General features: G+C 38.6%; 1 protein-coding gene across 2 annotated transcripts in view; it reads left to right on the forward strand.

The window, feature by feature from the left end:
- LOC126282037 (protein KTI12 homolog) overlaps positions 1-15,534 on the forward strand; it is a 29,021-nt gene extending 13,487 nt beyond the window's left edge. The window contains exons 3-6 of one of the 2 annotated variants that reach the window (XM_049981449.1): positions 260-312; positions 1,838-2,127; positions 3,928-3,990; positions 15,230-15,534. In XM_049981449.1, the coding sequence (XP_049837406.1) occupies positions 260-312; positions 1,838-2,127; positions 3,928-3,990; positions 15,230-15,442 (619 nt within the window). In that variant the 3' untranslated portion in view covers positions 15,443-15,534. The remainder of the gene's footprint in view (positions 1-259; positions 313-1,837; positions 2,128-3,927; positions 3,991-15,229) is intronic. The other variant, XM_049981451.1, reaches the window with a different exon arrangement.
- Positions 15,535-15,902: the final 368 nt, after the last annotated feature.

Genomic DNA, 15,902 nt, shown 5'->3' on the forward strand with positions numbered 1-15,902 from the left:
AGTTTCTCGAGCAGAACACAGGAATCGTGCAGTGGTATACAGTTTAAAGGTCCCTGAGGTAACATGTGGATGCCATAATGCCTATGTACTCATTGCATGCATGTAGTTTTGACACACACACACACACACACACACACACACACACACACACACAACTGAGAATTCAGATGGGGTTCCTTATCTTTCATAAAACCAAGGGTTACTTTCCTTTGACTTTTCTCTGCTAAACAGAAAACTTTTCAAACTTATTTTTTTCTAGGTTTATAGACAAAGAATCTGTCATTATCATAGATGCTGGAAATTACATTAAAGGTAAGAAAGATTAATTAACTTTCATGAATATAAGATAAAATTTTTGTAATTTTCAGTCATTACTGAACTTTACTCGCTGTGTAGCACCATCATTTTATTTATTGTCTTGTTTCCTCACTTCTTGAAATAGTCTGAGATGGTGAAAGCAGTTCAGCTGATACAATTTTGCATATAATATGTATTCTTGGGTCTTAAGAATCATATACACTATGTGATCAAAAGTATCCAGATACCACCAAAAACGTACGTTTTTCATATTAGGTTCATTGTGGTTGCACCTACTGCCAGGTACTCCATATCAGCGATCTTAGTAGTCATTGGAAATAGTAAAAAGCAGAATGGGGTGAACTGCGGAACTCGTGGACTTCAAACCTGGTCATGTGATTGGGTGTCACTTGTGTCATACGTCTGTACACGAGGTTTCCACTCTTCTAAAAATCTCTAGGTCTACTGTTTCCAATGTGATAGTGAAGTGGAAATGTGAAGGGACACATACAGCGCAAAAGCGTACAGGCCGACCTCGTCTGTTGACTGACAGAGACAGCCGACAATTGAAGAGAGTCGTAATGCGTAACAGGCAGATATCTATCCAGACCATCATGCAGGGATTCCAAACTGCATCAGGATCCATTGCAAGTACTATGACAGGCGGGAGGTGAGAAAACATGAAAACTTGTATTTCATGGTCAAATGGCTGCTCATAAGTCACACATCATGCTGGTAAATACCGAACGACACTTCGCACGGCGTAAGGGGCATACACATTGGACGATTGACCAGTGGAAAAATGTTGCGTGGAGGGACGAATCATTGTACACAATGTGGTGGTCTGATGGCAGGATGTGCGTATGATGAATGTCCAGTGAACGTCATCTGCCGGCATGTGTAGTGCCAACAGTAAAATTCTGAACTGGTTGTTTTATGGTGTGGTCATGTTTTTCATGGAGGGTGCTTGCATGCCTCTTTGTTTTTCATGGCACAATCAGAGCACAGGCCTACATTGATGTTTTAAGCACCTTGCTTCCCTCTGTTGAAGAACAATTCAGGGATGGCGATTGCATCTTTCAACACTATCGAGCACCTGTTCCTAATGCATGGCCTGTAGCGGAGTGGTTACACGACACTAACATCCCTGTAATGGACTGGCCTTCAGAGTCCTTACCTGAATCGTATAGTACACCTTTGGGGTGTTCTGGAATGCCGACTTCGTGCCAGGCCTCACTGACCGACATTGATACAGTGCAGCACTCCATGAAGAATGGACTGCCATTCCCCATGACACCTTCCAGCACCTGATTGAACATATGCTTGCAAGAGTGGAAGCTGTCATCAAGGTTAAGGGTGGGCTGACACCATATTGAATTCCATCATTACTGATGGAGGGTGTTGTCGACTTTTAAGTCTTTTTCAACCTGGTGTCTGGATGATTTTGATCACATAGTGTATATTCAAAAATTTTCTGTTCACTTGCAGTATGTTCTTCTGAAAAATGTAATTCATGATTAACTTTTAATTTTCATTGTAGGTTATCGGTATGAACTATACTGCATCTCAAAAGGTGCAGGAACAACACAATGCACTATTCACTGTGGAGTGGATGAAGATACAGTGCACAGGTGGAATTCTGAGAGGGAATGTGGCTATAAGGAAGATGTTTTAAGAGCTTTAATCATGCGCTATGAAGCCCCAGACAGCAGAAATCGATGGGATTACCCACTCTTCACAGCACTGTTCACTGATGATTTGAAGTATGATGAGATATACAGCTCATTATTTGAGAGGAAACCGCCACCACCTAATCAGTCAACGCAGTGTGTAAGTATAAATACAGACAGTAAATGATATTTTTTTGGACATAGTATACTGTGTATTGTTAGTGCCTTTTCTGTGTAACATTAGTCATGTGAGTGGCACATATGCTTCACCTTAGCACTGAGTTATTGACTTTTATTTTCATATGTATATGTTGTGATAAGAAGGAACAAATATGCTAATGCTCCTTCCACAGATTTTAACTAAAATGGTCCTCAAGGATGTAGAATAAGTAATAATATGTGATTTTTTTCCATTTGAAAATTGATATCAAACTTGACACTAACATTCAAATGTATATACACTGAAGGGCACAGGTTAATTCTTAGTGTATTACAGCCATGTGTCATTGAATAGAAAACAGCATTACTGTAAATATTATGTATATTCTGTTGCTGGTTATCCAAACCTGTTACCAGCTCTGGTGCCCTTACTGGCAAGTGTTTTGACTTTCAGTAGGGGTATTTTGAACTCAAGTTCTGTAATTTTATTGTTACTTTTGTTTCTGTCGTCATGCTCAAGCTCATCCAATTGAGAAAAGTTTCAACAAAAATTGATAGGATGTTATTTTAGAAATTAATTTGCATAATTTCCCCATAAAATTAGAATATAGATTAGACCCACAAAGAAAACCAAGAAGTATGTAAAGAAAGAAATTATTCCTACCAGTGAACAAGTATAGATGTCCAGAGGAAGGCTAACACAACTGCCAGTTTTTGATAGTAGATTCTATACCAAGCTAATAAAAATGGAAAAGGTTTATTGGAATAGGTTTAATCTCTCTTTCCTGTACTACTTTGTCTCTTGTAGCCCAACTTTCAGGGAATTTTCCTACTGAAATGCCTGTCACCCATTTTTCTCCTATCATTAGTTTCCAAAGACGGTGTTAGTGTCATCATTTTCAGTATGTAATTAGAAAAGATCTCCCTACCTTTACTTTATCATAGTGTAAGTTCTGAGATCCTGTTGTTCCTGAATATATGTGTAATCACCTGCCACTTCCATTACAGCTCATTTCTAAGTCTATTTTTTGTTGTTACATATCTGTTTATTGGGAAACTAGAAAGACAGTGAAACAGCTCATTTGTGAACTCTTGAAAATAAGTTTAGTTGCTACAATATATTTTGAACTGAAGACTGAGAAGAAAACTGACAGTAACTCCAGAGAGTTACAGACAACCCTTGCTTGGCCCTAGAATTTTTCTATTAAATGTGGCGTCCTTTTTGCACCTCTGGCAATGTTTTGGGGAATTGGGTAAATGAGAAATTGCTTTGTGATTCAGAGGTTGAGTCAGTTTGTAGCCAGTCGGAAATCAAATCGAAAAGAGGCGCGAGTGTCATTTACAGCTGGAAATGCCCCGTAAAACACTGTGTTCTTCAAACTGCTTTTTGGGTTGAGGACACTTAACTGTGTTTGAAGGTTTCAGTTAGTTTGCAGATATATATTTTTTCATCAGTAAAAAAGATGGGTAATGCTGTCCACTTAAGAGATTGTCTTTTACATGACTTATATTTTTACCATTAAAAAAGAAGAAATACACTTGCACATGCATGCCCTCCCTCCCTCCCTCCCCCCCTCCCCCCTCCCCCCCACAGTGTGAGTGCTAGTGGCGTTCAGACAAAACTATTTTAGGTGTGTGTGTGTGTGTGTGTGTGTGTGTGTGTGTGTGTGTGTGTGTGTGTGTGTGTGTGTGTGTGTGTGTGTGTGTGGGGAGGGGGGGAGGGGTCGCATGGGTGTGGGTGTGTGCATGCAAGAGTGAACATTGTCATTTACAAAGGTTGGACAATTGTCTTGTGTTTCAGGCTCCTCTTTCCTCAACAAATTTTCTGTATGAGCTGGACAAAGTGACCCAAGAGATACTATCTGTAAGTAACAATAGTTTTCCTTCATTTCTCATTATTTCATGTGACACGATATTATAGATAAAGTATACAAACAACTCATACTATTGTTTCATAAAAGTAGTATTGATTGCTGTTTTCACATGCACCACAACGTGCTGTAAATATTTATGGAATCTGATATTTGAAGCCTTTTTCATTAAGAAAGTAACAATTGTTATCAGTTATCAGAACACTTTGTCTTTCTGTCTGTTTGTCGAGAAGTGATTCATCCTACCAGATCCTTCCTTGAATTTGTGTGGAACTGATTGACAATAAATTGTTGGTGTTTGCCAGTCCAACTCCCTTTCTTCACATTTGTTTCTGCACTTCACAAGCTGATGATAAAATAGAAATGTTCGGAAACTGAGGAATTTTAAAATATTTTTACTTATTTGGAGGTTCAAACTGTAGTAAGCTTATGGAAAGAGTGATAGAAAAATGTGAAATATGGGGGGGTACCCAAAAGAAACTAGATTGTTGTCATAAAAAATTTATTGATGAACCTTTTTACAAAATTACTTCAGTCACCTTCAAAATACTCTCCATTACATGCAATGCACTTGTCAAGTCTCTCTTCCCACTGTTGAAAGCATGTTTGGAACTCATCAAGTTTGATATTGTCCAGTGCTCTTTGCGAAACTGTTTTTACAGCCTCCACATCGTCATAACGCTCCCCTTTTAGCGTTTTTTTCATTCATGGAAATAGGAAAAAGTAGTCGCACGGGGCTAGGTCCGGCTAATACGGAGCGTGGGGAACAACAGAGAACCTCTGAGATGCCAAATAGTGGGTCTCTTGTACGGTCGTGTGTGCTGGAGCGTTGTGATGCAGAAACCAGTCGCCTGATCGCCAAAGTTCCAGATGTTTCCTCCGCACATCCTCTTGCAGATGCCTTAAACATTCAAGTAAAAGTGCTGGTTAACAGTCTGGCCAGGGGGTACAAATTCCCGATGCACAATTTCACGAACATCAAAAAAGACAATGATCACTTTCTTCACATTTGACCTCACTTCCATTGCGCCTTGCTTTTTTTGGTCTGGGAGAGTTGGGAGTCCTCCACTGGCTTGACAGTTGCTTGATTTATGGATCATACCTGTAACACCAACTCTCATCCCCTCTAATGACTTTGTTCAAGAAGTTTGGTTCACGCACAATCTCTGTTTCTAAGTCCTGACACACATTCATGCGGATGGTTTTTTGCTCCTTTGTGAGAAGGCGCGGAACAAATTTAGCAGCAACACGTCTCATGTGCAAATCCTCACTCAAAATCCGCTGACACGAGCTCCAACTGATTACTGTCTCTGCTGAAATTTGGTCAATAGTTTGGCGGTGATTCTCATTGATCTTTTGGCGGGCCTTTTCAAAGTTCTCCTCATTTCGCTATGTTGAAGGGCGTCCAGAACGAGCTTGGTCTTCAACACACATCTTATCACGTTTAAAGCGCCCAAACCACTCGAAAACCTGTGTGCAGCTCATAGCATCCTCCTGGAAAGCTTTCTGAAGCATTTGGTGTGTCTCCGTTGCAGTTTTTTTAAAGCAGGAAACAAAATTTCACACACACACTTTGTTCTTTTACAGTTGCCATAACGACTTCGCAGAGGTAACTCGCCAACAGTCAGAGAAACACAATACCACACTTGCATGCACCACCTAGTGTGAGAACCCTGCAATACGTCTACGAGTGGCAGCGCCCTTGGAATCCAATTTCTTTTGGGTCCCCCCTCGTAAGAGAAAGAACAGTAGAAAAAGGCTTTTGGAATTCTGTTGTGTCATTGGTTTCTGTAGTGATCATCTTGTTTGAACATGAAAGTACAAGGGTAGGAACTGAAATAGTGGCAACTATTTATTGACAACTGATACAAAAGAATTATATGTTTGCACTTGTTACTATCCTTCAAAATCACCACCAGAATTTTGTAGAACCTGTTGCCAGTGATGTGGAAGGCATAGTATACCATTAGCAGAGCCTGTTCTGTTGCTGGTGCCAATGGAGCAGTCTAAAGTTACGGTGATCCTCGTGTACGACTGTGATGGTGTTATCCTAACACATTACATTCCCCTCATGGCAGACCATCAATGCGCAGTATTACTGTTCGTTTTTGGAGCATCACCTGCAACAAGTTTTGCGAAAGAAGCGGCGACACTTTCTGTGCAACCCGTCCATCATTGTGCACGACGATGCTTGGGCGCATACAGTGCAAGCTGTGGCTGCTCTGTTCAGTCGATGGGACTGGGAAGTACTGCACCATCCACCATACTCTCCGTACATTAAGTCCTTGTGACTTTGATTTGATTCAGAAGATGAAGGAACCACTTCGTGGCATACACTTCAGAACTGTTCCAGAGATTCGACAGGCAGTAGACTGCTCCATTCACACCATCAACAGAACAGGCTCAGCTAACAGTATACTATGCCTTCCATATCATTGGCAATGGGTTCTACTCAACGCTTGTGACTACTTTGGAGGACAGTAACAGGTGCAAACATGTAACTCTTTTGTATCAGTTGTGAATAAATAGTTGCCACTATTTAAGTTCCAACTGTTGTATTAGAAAGTGTACTTGGAAAAGACAGGGAAACAATGGAAGATAGTGACTGTGTAACACTGGCTAGATGAAGAGTCAGGAATTAGGTACTGGGCTGCGGTGTGTAGTGTATTAGGATGCAAATATGGAGTTGGATCATAACCTGACATGACTAAATAGTAGGCTGAAAAACAGAAGACACTAAAGAAAACTAATTTTAAATTGAAAATAGTAATTTGTGCTTATGAGCGAGGCTGCATACTCTTAATGAAGCTGTTGCCTTTCACAAGAACACCAGCTGTGAACGAATCTATCATGAATATTTCTTTTCAAATTTCTGCCCATGTTTATCAGTTACAAAATTTAGTATCATGCTTATGAGTCTGTGATGGTGGCGTAATTGTTTTTAGACCATTAGTTGTTCATATTACTTTCATTGAAGGTTCACAGATATCCTCTCGTCTGACAGCTTTACTTCTAGGGCACAGAATGTCTTCCCAGTACTTACTTTAGAGTAACAAAGCTCTAAATGTTATTAGTACACTGATAAAAAGTAGAAAAAATGTTTTCTAGCTTTTGGAACAGTTGGTTCTTTACACTGGGGGAAAGGGGATGGATTGTGGAAGGTTGGAACAGAGCAGCAAATCACTAATATTTCTGCTCTGCTCTGGTACTAGAACAGGAGCACATAGAGATTACAGTATTATAAAGTGAAATTTCAATTTTGATACAGTTTCACATTTAGCTTTTTTTTTTTTACAATTGTATTGACCAACTCAAGTTAACAACTTAAGTTCCTCTTCTTCCTTTGTTGTTGTTTTTCCTATTTTTCCAGTATTCCCTCATTTTCTCACCGTGAAGTCTCTTCCTTTCTTCTTTCCATTTTGTTCCCGATTTTAGAGAAGGAAAGTTGCTACTCACCATATAGCGGAGATGCTGAGTCGCGATAGGCACAATAAAAAGATTCACACACTCATAGCTTTTGGCCATTAAGGCTTGTCAGCAGTAGACACACATACACACATGCCCCCCCCCCCCCCCCCCCCCACACACACACACATTCACACAAACGCAACTTGTACACGTCTGCAGTCTTAGAACTTGAAACTACACTGCGACCAGCAGCACCAGTGCATGATGGGAGTGGCGACTGGGTGGGGGTAAGGGGAAGGCTGAGGAGGGGAGGGGGAGGGATAGTATGGTGGGAGTGGCAGACAGTGAAGTGTTGCATTTTAGACAGAGGGCAGGCGAGAAGGGTTTGGAAGGGGGGGGGGGCGGGGGGTGTAAGTAGCGGAAAGGAGAGAAATAAAAATAAATTAAAAGACTGGGTGTGGCAGTGAAATGCCCCCTCCCCACCCCAGCCTCCTCCTTACCCCCACCCGGTTGCCACTCCCATTATGCACTGGTGCTGCTGCTCGCAGTGTACTTTCAGGTCTCTGATACTGCAGATGTGGGTGCAAGTTGCGTTTGCGTGAGTATTTGTGTGTGTGTGTGTGTGTGTGTGTGTGTGTGTGTGTGTGTGTCTACTGCTGACAGAGGCCTAATGGTGAAAGCTGTGAGTGTGTGAATCTTTTTATTGTGCCTATCACGACTCGGAAACTCCGCTATATGGTGAGTAGCAACTTTCTTTCTCTGGTATTGTTACATTCCATCCTGGATTTTCCATTGTTTGATTGTTCTTGTTTTTTGTTTCTTCTGCTTTGAAAGCCTTCCAAATTTAATATTTTATTTTTTAAACAGGTTTCTTTCTGTTATTTATAATTCTTTGATGTTGTTTCTTTCTAGATCTTTCCTTACTTCTGTAATCCATGCTATTGTCGATTTCTTCTTCCAGAAATACAGGAGTATTCATTTTGTTAGTCTATTTCCATCCATTCTGTAGAGTTGTCCGAAAAAGGTTAATCTTCATTTGGCCATTACTTCAGATATTTTCTCTATAATTTTTAGATTTCCTCATTACTTCTTATTTTCCAACTATCTGCAGTTTTTATTGTGCCGATTATTTTTCTTATAATCCTTTACGGTACTTCTAGTCTGCCCATCTTATAGTTCATCATTAGGCATTCAGATCCACATAAACATTCTGGTTGTACCACTTTGGTGTAGTGTTTTAGTTTAGTTTTTCTAGATATACATTTCTTGTTGTAAATATTTTTGGTCAAACCATATGCTCTTTCCGTTTTATTAATTTATTGCAGATTCTTCTAGTCCATTCTGTTGTGTGGTCTCTCCAAGATATTTGAATTTATTTGCTGGCTCTATTTTACCTATTTGTGTTTCTATGAATTTTGGCGCATTTTTTATATTTGTCATGAATTTTGTTTTTCTGCTGAAATTTTGAGACCAGATCTGTTTGCTGTTTTTTCCAGAAGGTTTATCTGAATAACTACTTCCGTCAGGTTTTCTGAAAGTATTGCAAAATCATCTGCAAAAGCCAAGCAGTTTACCTTAATTTCATTTGTTTTCCTTCCCAGAGTTATAGGTTCAGTTTTGTGATTTTTTAGCTCCAAATTCCAGATCCTTACAGGTTTTTCTAAAACACAGTTAAACAGTAAACCATCACCTTGGCTAACACCAATTTTTATTTCAAATGGCTAAGATACTTCTTCCATAAATTTGACTTTAGATATTGTACCTGTTACTATTTTACGAATTATATTTGCTGATTCTGATATAACACCAAATTCTCTAATGACCTTATCTATTTGTTTTTATGTCTATACAATCAAATGCTTTTTTATGTAGCGGGTGGATTAATGCTGTTTTCCATTCAACTTGAATCTTTTTAGTTTTCCAAATGTGCTCAAGAAGCAGTTGTAGATCCTTTATGATTTTGATTCTGTCCACTTCAATAATTCTGCTGTAATGGAGTCTTCACCACTTGCTTTATTGCTTTTGAGGTTTTTGATGGCTTCTTAATTTTCTAATTCTGTTTGTGGGAAATCTTCCTCTAGATTTTGAGATGTCACTGGAAATTCTAATTTATCTGTTGGAACTGGACAGTTTAATAGCTTTCAAAAAAATTTGCTAAAATTTCACAGTTTTCTTTGTTGTTTAATCCCATTTTGCCATTTTCATCTTTGAAACCAATACTTGGTGCATGATATCTTTTAAGTATGTGTTTAAAGATTGGTAAAAATTTCTAGTATTATTTTTAGTGAAATTTTCTTCTATTTCAATAAGCTGAGAATTTCTTTTGATTTTCCGGATTATTTTTGATGTTTCTTTTCTTTGTTGTCTGAATTGTTCAAGGTCTACCTCTTTTCTCAATCATCTCCATTTTTGAGCTCTTTGTATTGGTGCTTCTTCACACTCCTCATGCCACCATGTCTTCTTTTTATTCTTGGCCAATCCTAAAGTTTTCTCTGCTGCTTGAGTTATTTGGATCCGGAGTTCACACCAATCACCTTCTTTATTTGTCTCAAATTCTTCTCTAAATTTTTCTATATTTTATTTTGTAATATTAACTGTAGTGGTGTTGTATCTGATTTGGTCACATTTTTTGTTTTAGACAGGAGAAATTTTATTTTAATCCTACAGAGATAATGATCTGAGTCTAATTCCCCATTTCTGACTATTTTAACATTCATAATTTCGGTAATACACCTTTTAGATATGGCTACATAACCCAGTTGAAATTCTCCTAGGTATGGATTTGGATGTCTCCAAGTTTTGGCTGTTCTTAGTAGTTTGCGGAAATGTGTAGACGTGAGTTGTAACTGGCACATTTTACACATATTGATCAGCCTTTCACCGTTTCTGTTTGTTCCTGAGTGTGTTGGATATTCACCTACAATAGTCCTAAATTTCTTTTACTTTCCAATTTGCACATTGAAGTCACCAACAAGTATTTTAACATTCTTCTAAGGTATTATAGAAATTTCAGATTCTAAAAGATCCCAGAATTAATATACTTTCTCCATATTTCTTCTTTAGCCTGCATTTATAGGTGCATGACAGTTTACAAGGGTGTAACTTTTATTCTTGCACTTCATTGTTAACATGATTATTCTTTCTCAATTCGATCTAAATTCTGTTTCACTGTCTACGATTTCTTTGTTTACATAAAATGTTGTTCCAAACATCTGCGTGTTTTCAATTATTCTCACTGCTAGTTTCCCTTTATAAATTCTATAATATTGTGTATCGGCTTCATTCTCATCTAAGAATCGTGTTTCCTGGACTGCTATAATTAGTATATTGTTCGTCTGCAGAAATAATTCTAATTACTTTTGTTTGTAAATTTTCAGAAGAGAATTTACAGTTAATGTTCCAAAGTAGTACTTCTTCAACTGAAACTTGGAAGGCTTTTCAGTGTATTTCATCTCTCTTCATCGCAGTCCGCAACTCGTGGTCTTGCAGTAGCATTCTCGCTTCCCGAGCACGGGGTCTTGGGTTCGATTCCCAGCGGAGTCAGTGATTTTTCACTTCGAGGTGTCTGGGTGTTGTCATCTTCAACATCATCATTCATCAGCATTACTGTCAGAGGAAGAAAATGGCAAACCACCTCCACTAGGACCTTCCCTAGTACGGCGGTGTGGGTCTCCCGCATTGTTCGCCTATGCTTTGGCGAGGAGTATGGGACTTCATCGTCATCATCATCATCATCATCATCATCATCATCATCTTCTTCATTACAAATGTTGGGACTCCGCAGAGTATTGTGGCCAAGATAGATACGAAGCCCACACCTACTACAGTAGTACAAGTTTATATGCCAACTAGCTCTGCAGATGACGAAGAAATTGAAGAAATGTATGGTCAAATAAAAGAAATTATTCAGATAGTGAAGGGTGACGAAAATTTAATAGTCATGGGTGACTGGAATTCCCTAGTAGGAAAAGGGACAGAAGGAAACGTAGTAGGTCAATATGGACTGGGGCAAAGAAATGAAAGAGGAAGCCGCCTGGTAGAATTTTGCACAGAGCACAACGTAATCATAGGTAACACTTGGTTCAAGAATCATAAAAGAAGGCTGTATACATGGAAGAAGCCTGGAGATACTGACAGGTTTCAGATAGATTATGTAATGGTACGACAGAGATTTAGGAACCAGGTTTTAAATTGTAAGACATTTCCAGGGGCAGATGTGGACTCTGACCACAATCTATTGGTTATGACCTGTAGATTAAAACTGAAGAAACTGCAAAAAGGTGGGAATTTAAGGAGATGGGACCTGGATAAACTAAAAGAACCAGTGGTTGTACGGAGTTTCAAGGAGAACATAAGGGAGCAATTGACAGGAATGGGGGAAAGAAATACAATAGAAGAAGAATGGGTAGCTTTGAGGGATGAAGTAGTGAAGGCAGCAGAGGATCAAATAGGTAAAAAGACTAGGGCTAGTAGAAATCCTTGGGTAACAGAAGAAATATTGAATTTAATTGATGAAAGGAGAATATACAAAAATGCAGTAAATGAAGCAGGCAAAAAGGAATACAAACGTCTCAAAAATGAGATCGACAGGAAGTGCAAAATGGCTAAGCAGGGATGGCTAGAGGACAAATGTAAGGATGTAGAGGCTTATCTCACTAGAGGTAAGATAGAAACTGCCTACAGGAAAATTAAAGAGACCTTTGGAGAAAAGAGGACCACTTGTATGAATATTAAGAGCTCAGATGGAAACCCAGTTCTAACCAAAGAAGGGAAAGCAGAAAGGTGGAAGGAGTATATAGAGGGTCTATACAAGGGCGATGTACTTGAGGACAATATTATGGAAATGGAAGAGGATGTAGATGAAGATGAAATGGGAGATACGATACTGCGTGAAGAGTTTGACAGAGCACTGAAAGACCTGAGTCGAAACAAGGCCCCCGGAGTCGACAACATTCCATTGGAACTACTGACGGCCTTGGGAGAGCCAGTCCTGACAAAACTCTACCATCTGGTGAGCAAGATGTATGAGACAGGTGAAATACCCTCAGACTTCAGGAAGAAAGCAGATGTTGACAGATGTGAAAATTACCGAACTATCAGTTTAATAAGTCACAGCTGTAAAATACTAACGCGAGTTCTTTACAGACGAATGGAAAAACTGGTAGAAGCCGACCTCGGGGAAGATCAGTTTGGATTCCATAGAAATGTTGGAACACGTGAGGCAATACTGACCCTATGGCTTATCTTAGAAGCTAGATTAAGAAAAGGCAAAACGAGGATAATGGAATGTAGTCGAATTAAGTCGGGTGATGCTGAGGTAATTAGATTAGGAAGTGAGACACTTAAAGTAGTAAAGGAGTTTTGCTATTTGGAGAGCAAAATAACTGATGATGGTCGAAGTAGAGATGATATAAAATGTAGACTGGCAATGGCAAGAAAAGCGTTTCTGAAGAAGAGAAGTTTGTTAACATCGAGTATAGAGTTAAGTGTCAGGAAGTCATTTCTGAAAGTATTTGTATGGAGTGTAGCCATGTATGGAAGTGAATCATGGACGATAAATAGTTTGGACAAGAAGAGAATAGAAGCTTTCGAAATGTGGTGCTACAGAAGAATGCTGAAGATTAGATGGGTAGATCACATAACTATTGAGGAAGTATTGACTCGGATTGGGGAGAAGAGAAGTTTGTGGCACAACTTGACTAGAAGAAGGGATCGGTTGGTAGGACATGTTCTGAGGCATCAAGGGACCACCAATTTAGTATTGGAGGGCAGCGTGGAGGGTAAAAATCGTAGAGGGAGACCAAGAGATGACTACACTAAGCAGATTCAGAAGGACGTAGGTTGCAGTAGGTACTTATGCTGCAAAATACTGTACCTTTAGCCACTTATTCACATTCTAAAGCCCATGTGATGCATAAATGACGGAAAATGCTATTTTTTAATTTATTTATTTTTATTTATTTATTTATTTATTTATTTATTTTTATTTATTTATTTATTTTTATTTATTTATTTATTTTTACATGTCACAAATATAACTTGTAAACAAATTTGTTAACTATGTACAGATGGAACAAAACTATTGTGTTATAATTCACACCAAATCTCATACACACACACACACACACACACACACACACACACACACACACACACACACACACACATACACACAAAACCACAACTTGACACCACTATACTCGCACCATATCACATGTGAAGCAGAAACATACCTGTGACAATGTGAATAATTTATATACAAGGTATGTCCACAAAGTAAATTCCTTGTGGTTATATAAAACAAACGTGTACAGATACAGAAAAAATATTTCTTGTACAAATATCTACAACTATTAAACTACTTCTCTACATAGTTTCCGAAATGTTGTGGGCGCTTGTCATAGCATGGCACAAGTTTTTGTATGCCTTCTTCTTAGAAGGTTGCCGCCTGTGTATTCTACCATGTGATAACTTTTTCTTTCAGCTCGTCCTTGGCCACTAAGGACAGATTTTAGGTGTAAGAAGAGATGAAAGTTGCTAGGAGCGAGGTCCGGGCTGTACGGAGGATGATCAAACATGTCCCAATGAAATTCCTGTAAGAGTTGTTTGGTCACATTCTTTGCCATGTGAGGTCGGCCATTATCGTGGAAAAAACACCTTTTGACAGTAATCCTTGGCGCTTGTTCTGTATTGCACAGCCCAATTACTTAATGGTCTCACAGTAACCATGTGCATTGATTGTTTGGCCTTGTTGTAAGAAATCAGTCAGCAAAATACTTTTTCTGTCCCAAAAAACAATGCACATGACTTTTCAAGGTGTCAAGATTTGCTTAGACTTAACCTTTGTCGGGGATGAAATGTGCTTCCATTCCATTGATTGCTGTTTTGTTTCAGGGGTGTCATACAATACCCAAGTTTCATCCCCCATGACTTTCCGAGAAAGAAAACCATCGCCTTCTTCATTGTAGCATGTCAAAAACTGAAGTGCATGCCGATATGTTGGTTTTTGTGTTGTTCAGTAAGCATTTTGGGTACCCGATGTGAGCAAAGTTCTTTGGAATTTCAATTTTTCATTAACAATTCCATGAAGTAGTGATTGTGAGATTTGCAGAACTTCCATAGGACACTAAGTGTAAACTCACATTGTGCTTAATCTTTCCTTCAAATGTGTGAACCAGTTCATCAGTAACCACAGACGGGCGTATACTTCGTTCTTCATCATGCACTTGATCACGTCCTTCATTGAATAATCTGACCCATCTTATAACCATTGAATCACTCATAGCATTTTGTTCATATACCTCTCAGATTTGCCGATGAATTTCCTTTGGTTTAACTTTCTTTGCATTTAGAAAACAAATCACAGATCTGATTTCACACATGGTGGCATTTTCAATTATGGCTGACATTATATACTACAAAGCACACATCGGCAGCAGCAATTGGAAAATGGCGTACATATCTTCTCCTTGAGTCAGTATAAGTGGCATGCATGCTCGGAACTGCGATTGTAGTGCTGCCATGGATAGAAATAGAAATGGAGCTTCCTTTTGGATGACCCACATATTTCTCAATGCTGTGCAAACTATTAGTTATTTGAATATTTTTGCAAATCCTTCTTAAATGAACCAAATGTTTTATGTGCTGCTTTGCTATGTACTTCTCTTTGAAAATCAACCGTTCTTTTAGTTTTGTAATTATGAAAAGATTGTTAGTAAAAAATATTATGTGGGAGGCAGGTGTTACATGTACATTGATTTGAAGAGATTATAATTTTGTTTTCCGCCTGTTTCAGCAGACTAATGTGATGTAATTCTCTTACAGGCAATACTCTCAGCTCAGAAACTAGGTGTCGATTCAGAAATAAAAATACCTGGTTTTATGGATTCTGTCAGAACAAATGGTGTGAAACTCTCTGTCCCTCAACTAAGCAGGCTACGAAGACAATTTCTGAGTTATACCAAACTGCATCCATCAAATGACATTTCTAAAATAGGCCCATTGTTCATACAGTTTCTTAATAGCAACATAACATAAATGTTTTACCCATATTTGTATGTATGTTGGTACCAAAACATTTTGCTTATGTATGTATATGTTTTACAGTAAATTGTTATATCTATATTGAATTTGTAGTTGTTTTTTATTGTATTGAATGAATAGCTTCATCTTGCTGCACCACTTATGCTAATTGTTACCAACCCGTGCAAGATACTCTCTTGCAGTAAACCTCGATAAAGTCTTTGTCAGAATATGCACGAGTCCATAGGTGACATAGGCTACAAGTGCTTTTTACGTGCTGTGTTATGAGACAAGTAATTTAGCTGGTAATTGTTTTTGCTGTATATTCTATAGTATTTATGTACATTAGTGTCAGATAGACTTGATAAATGGAAGGTTTCAGTTTTTATTTGCATCTGAATAGGAAAAGCAAAGTTTCTGTTTAGGACAGTTTCGCTTGTAAGCAAACATTTGTTTACATTTTTAACTGACTGTA

The sequence above is a fragment of the Schistocerca gregaria genome, chromosome 7 (assembly GCF_023897955.1).
Source record: "Schistocerca gregaria isolate iqSchGreg1 chromosome 7, iqSchGreg1.2, whole genome shotgun sequence".
Classification (NCBI taxonomy): Eukaryota; Metazoa; Arthropoda; class Insecta; order Orthoptera; family Acrididae; genus Schistocerca; species Schistocerca gregaria.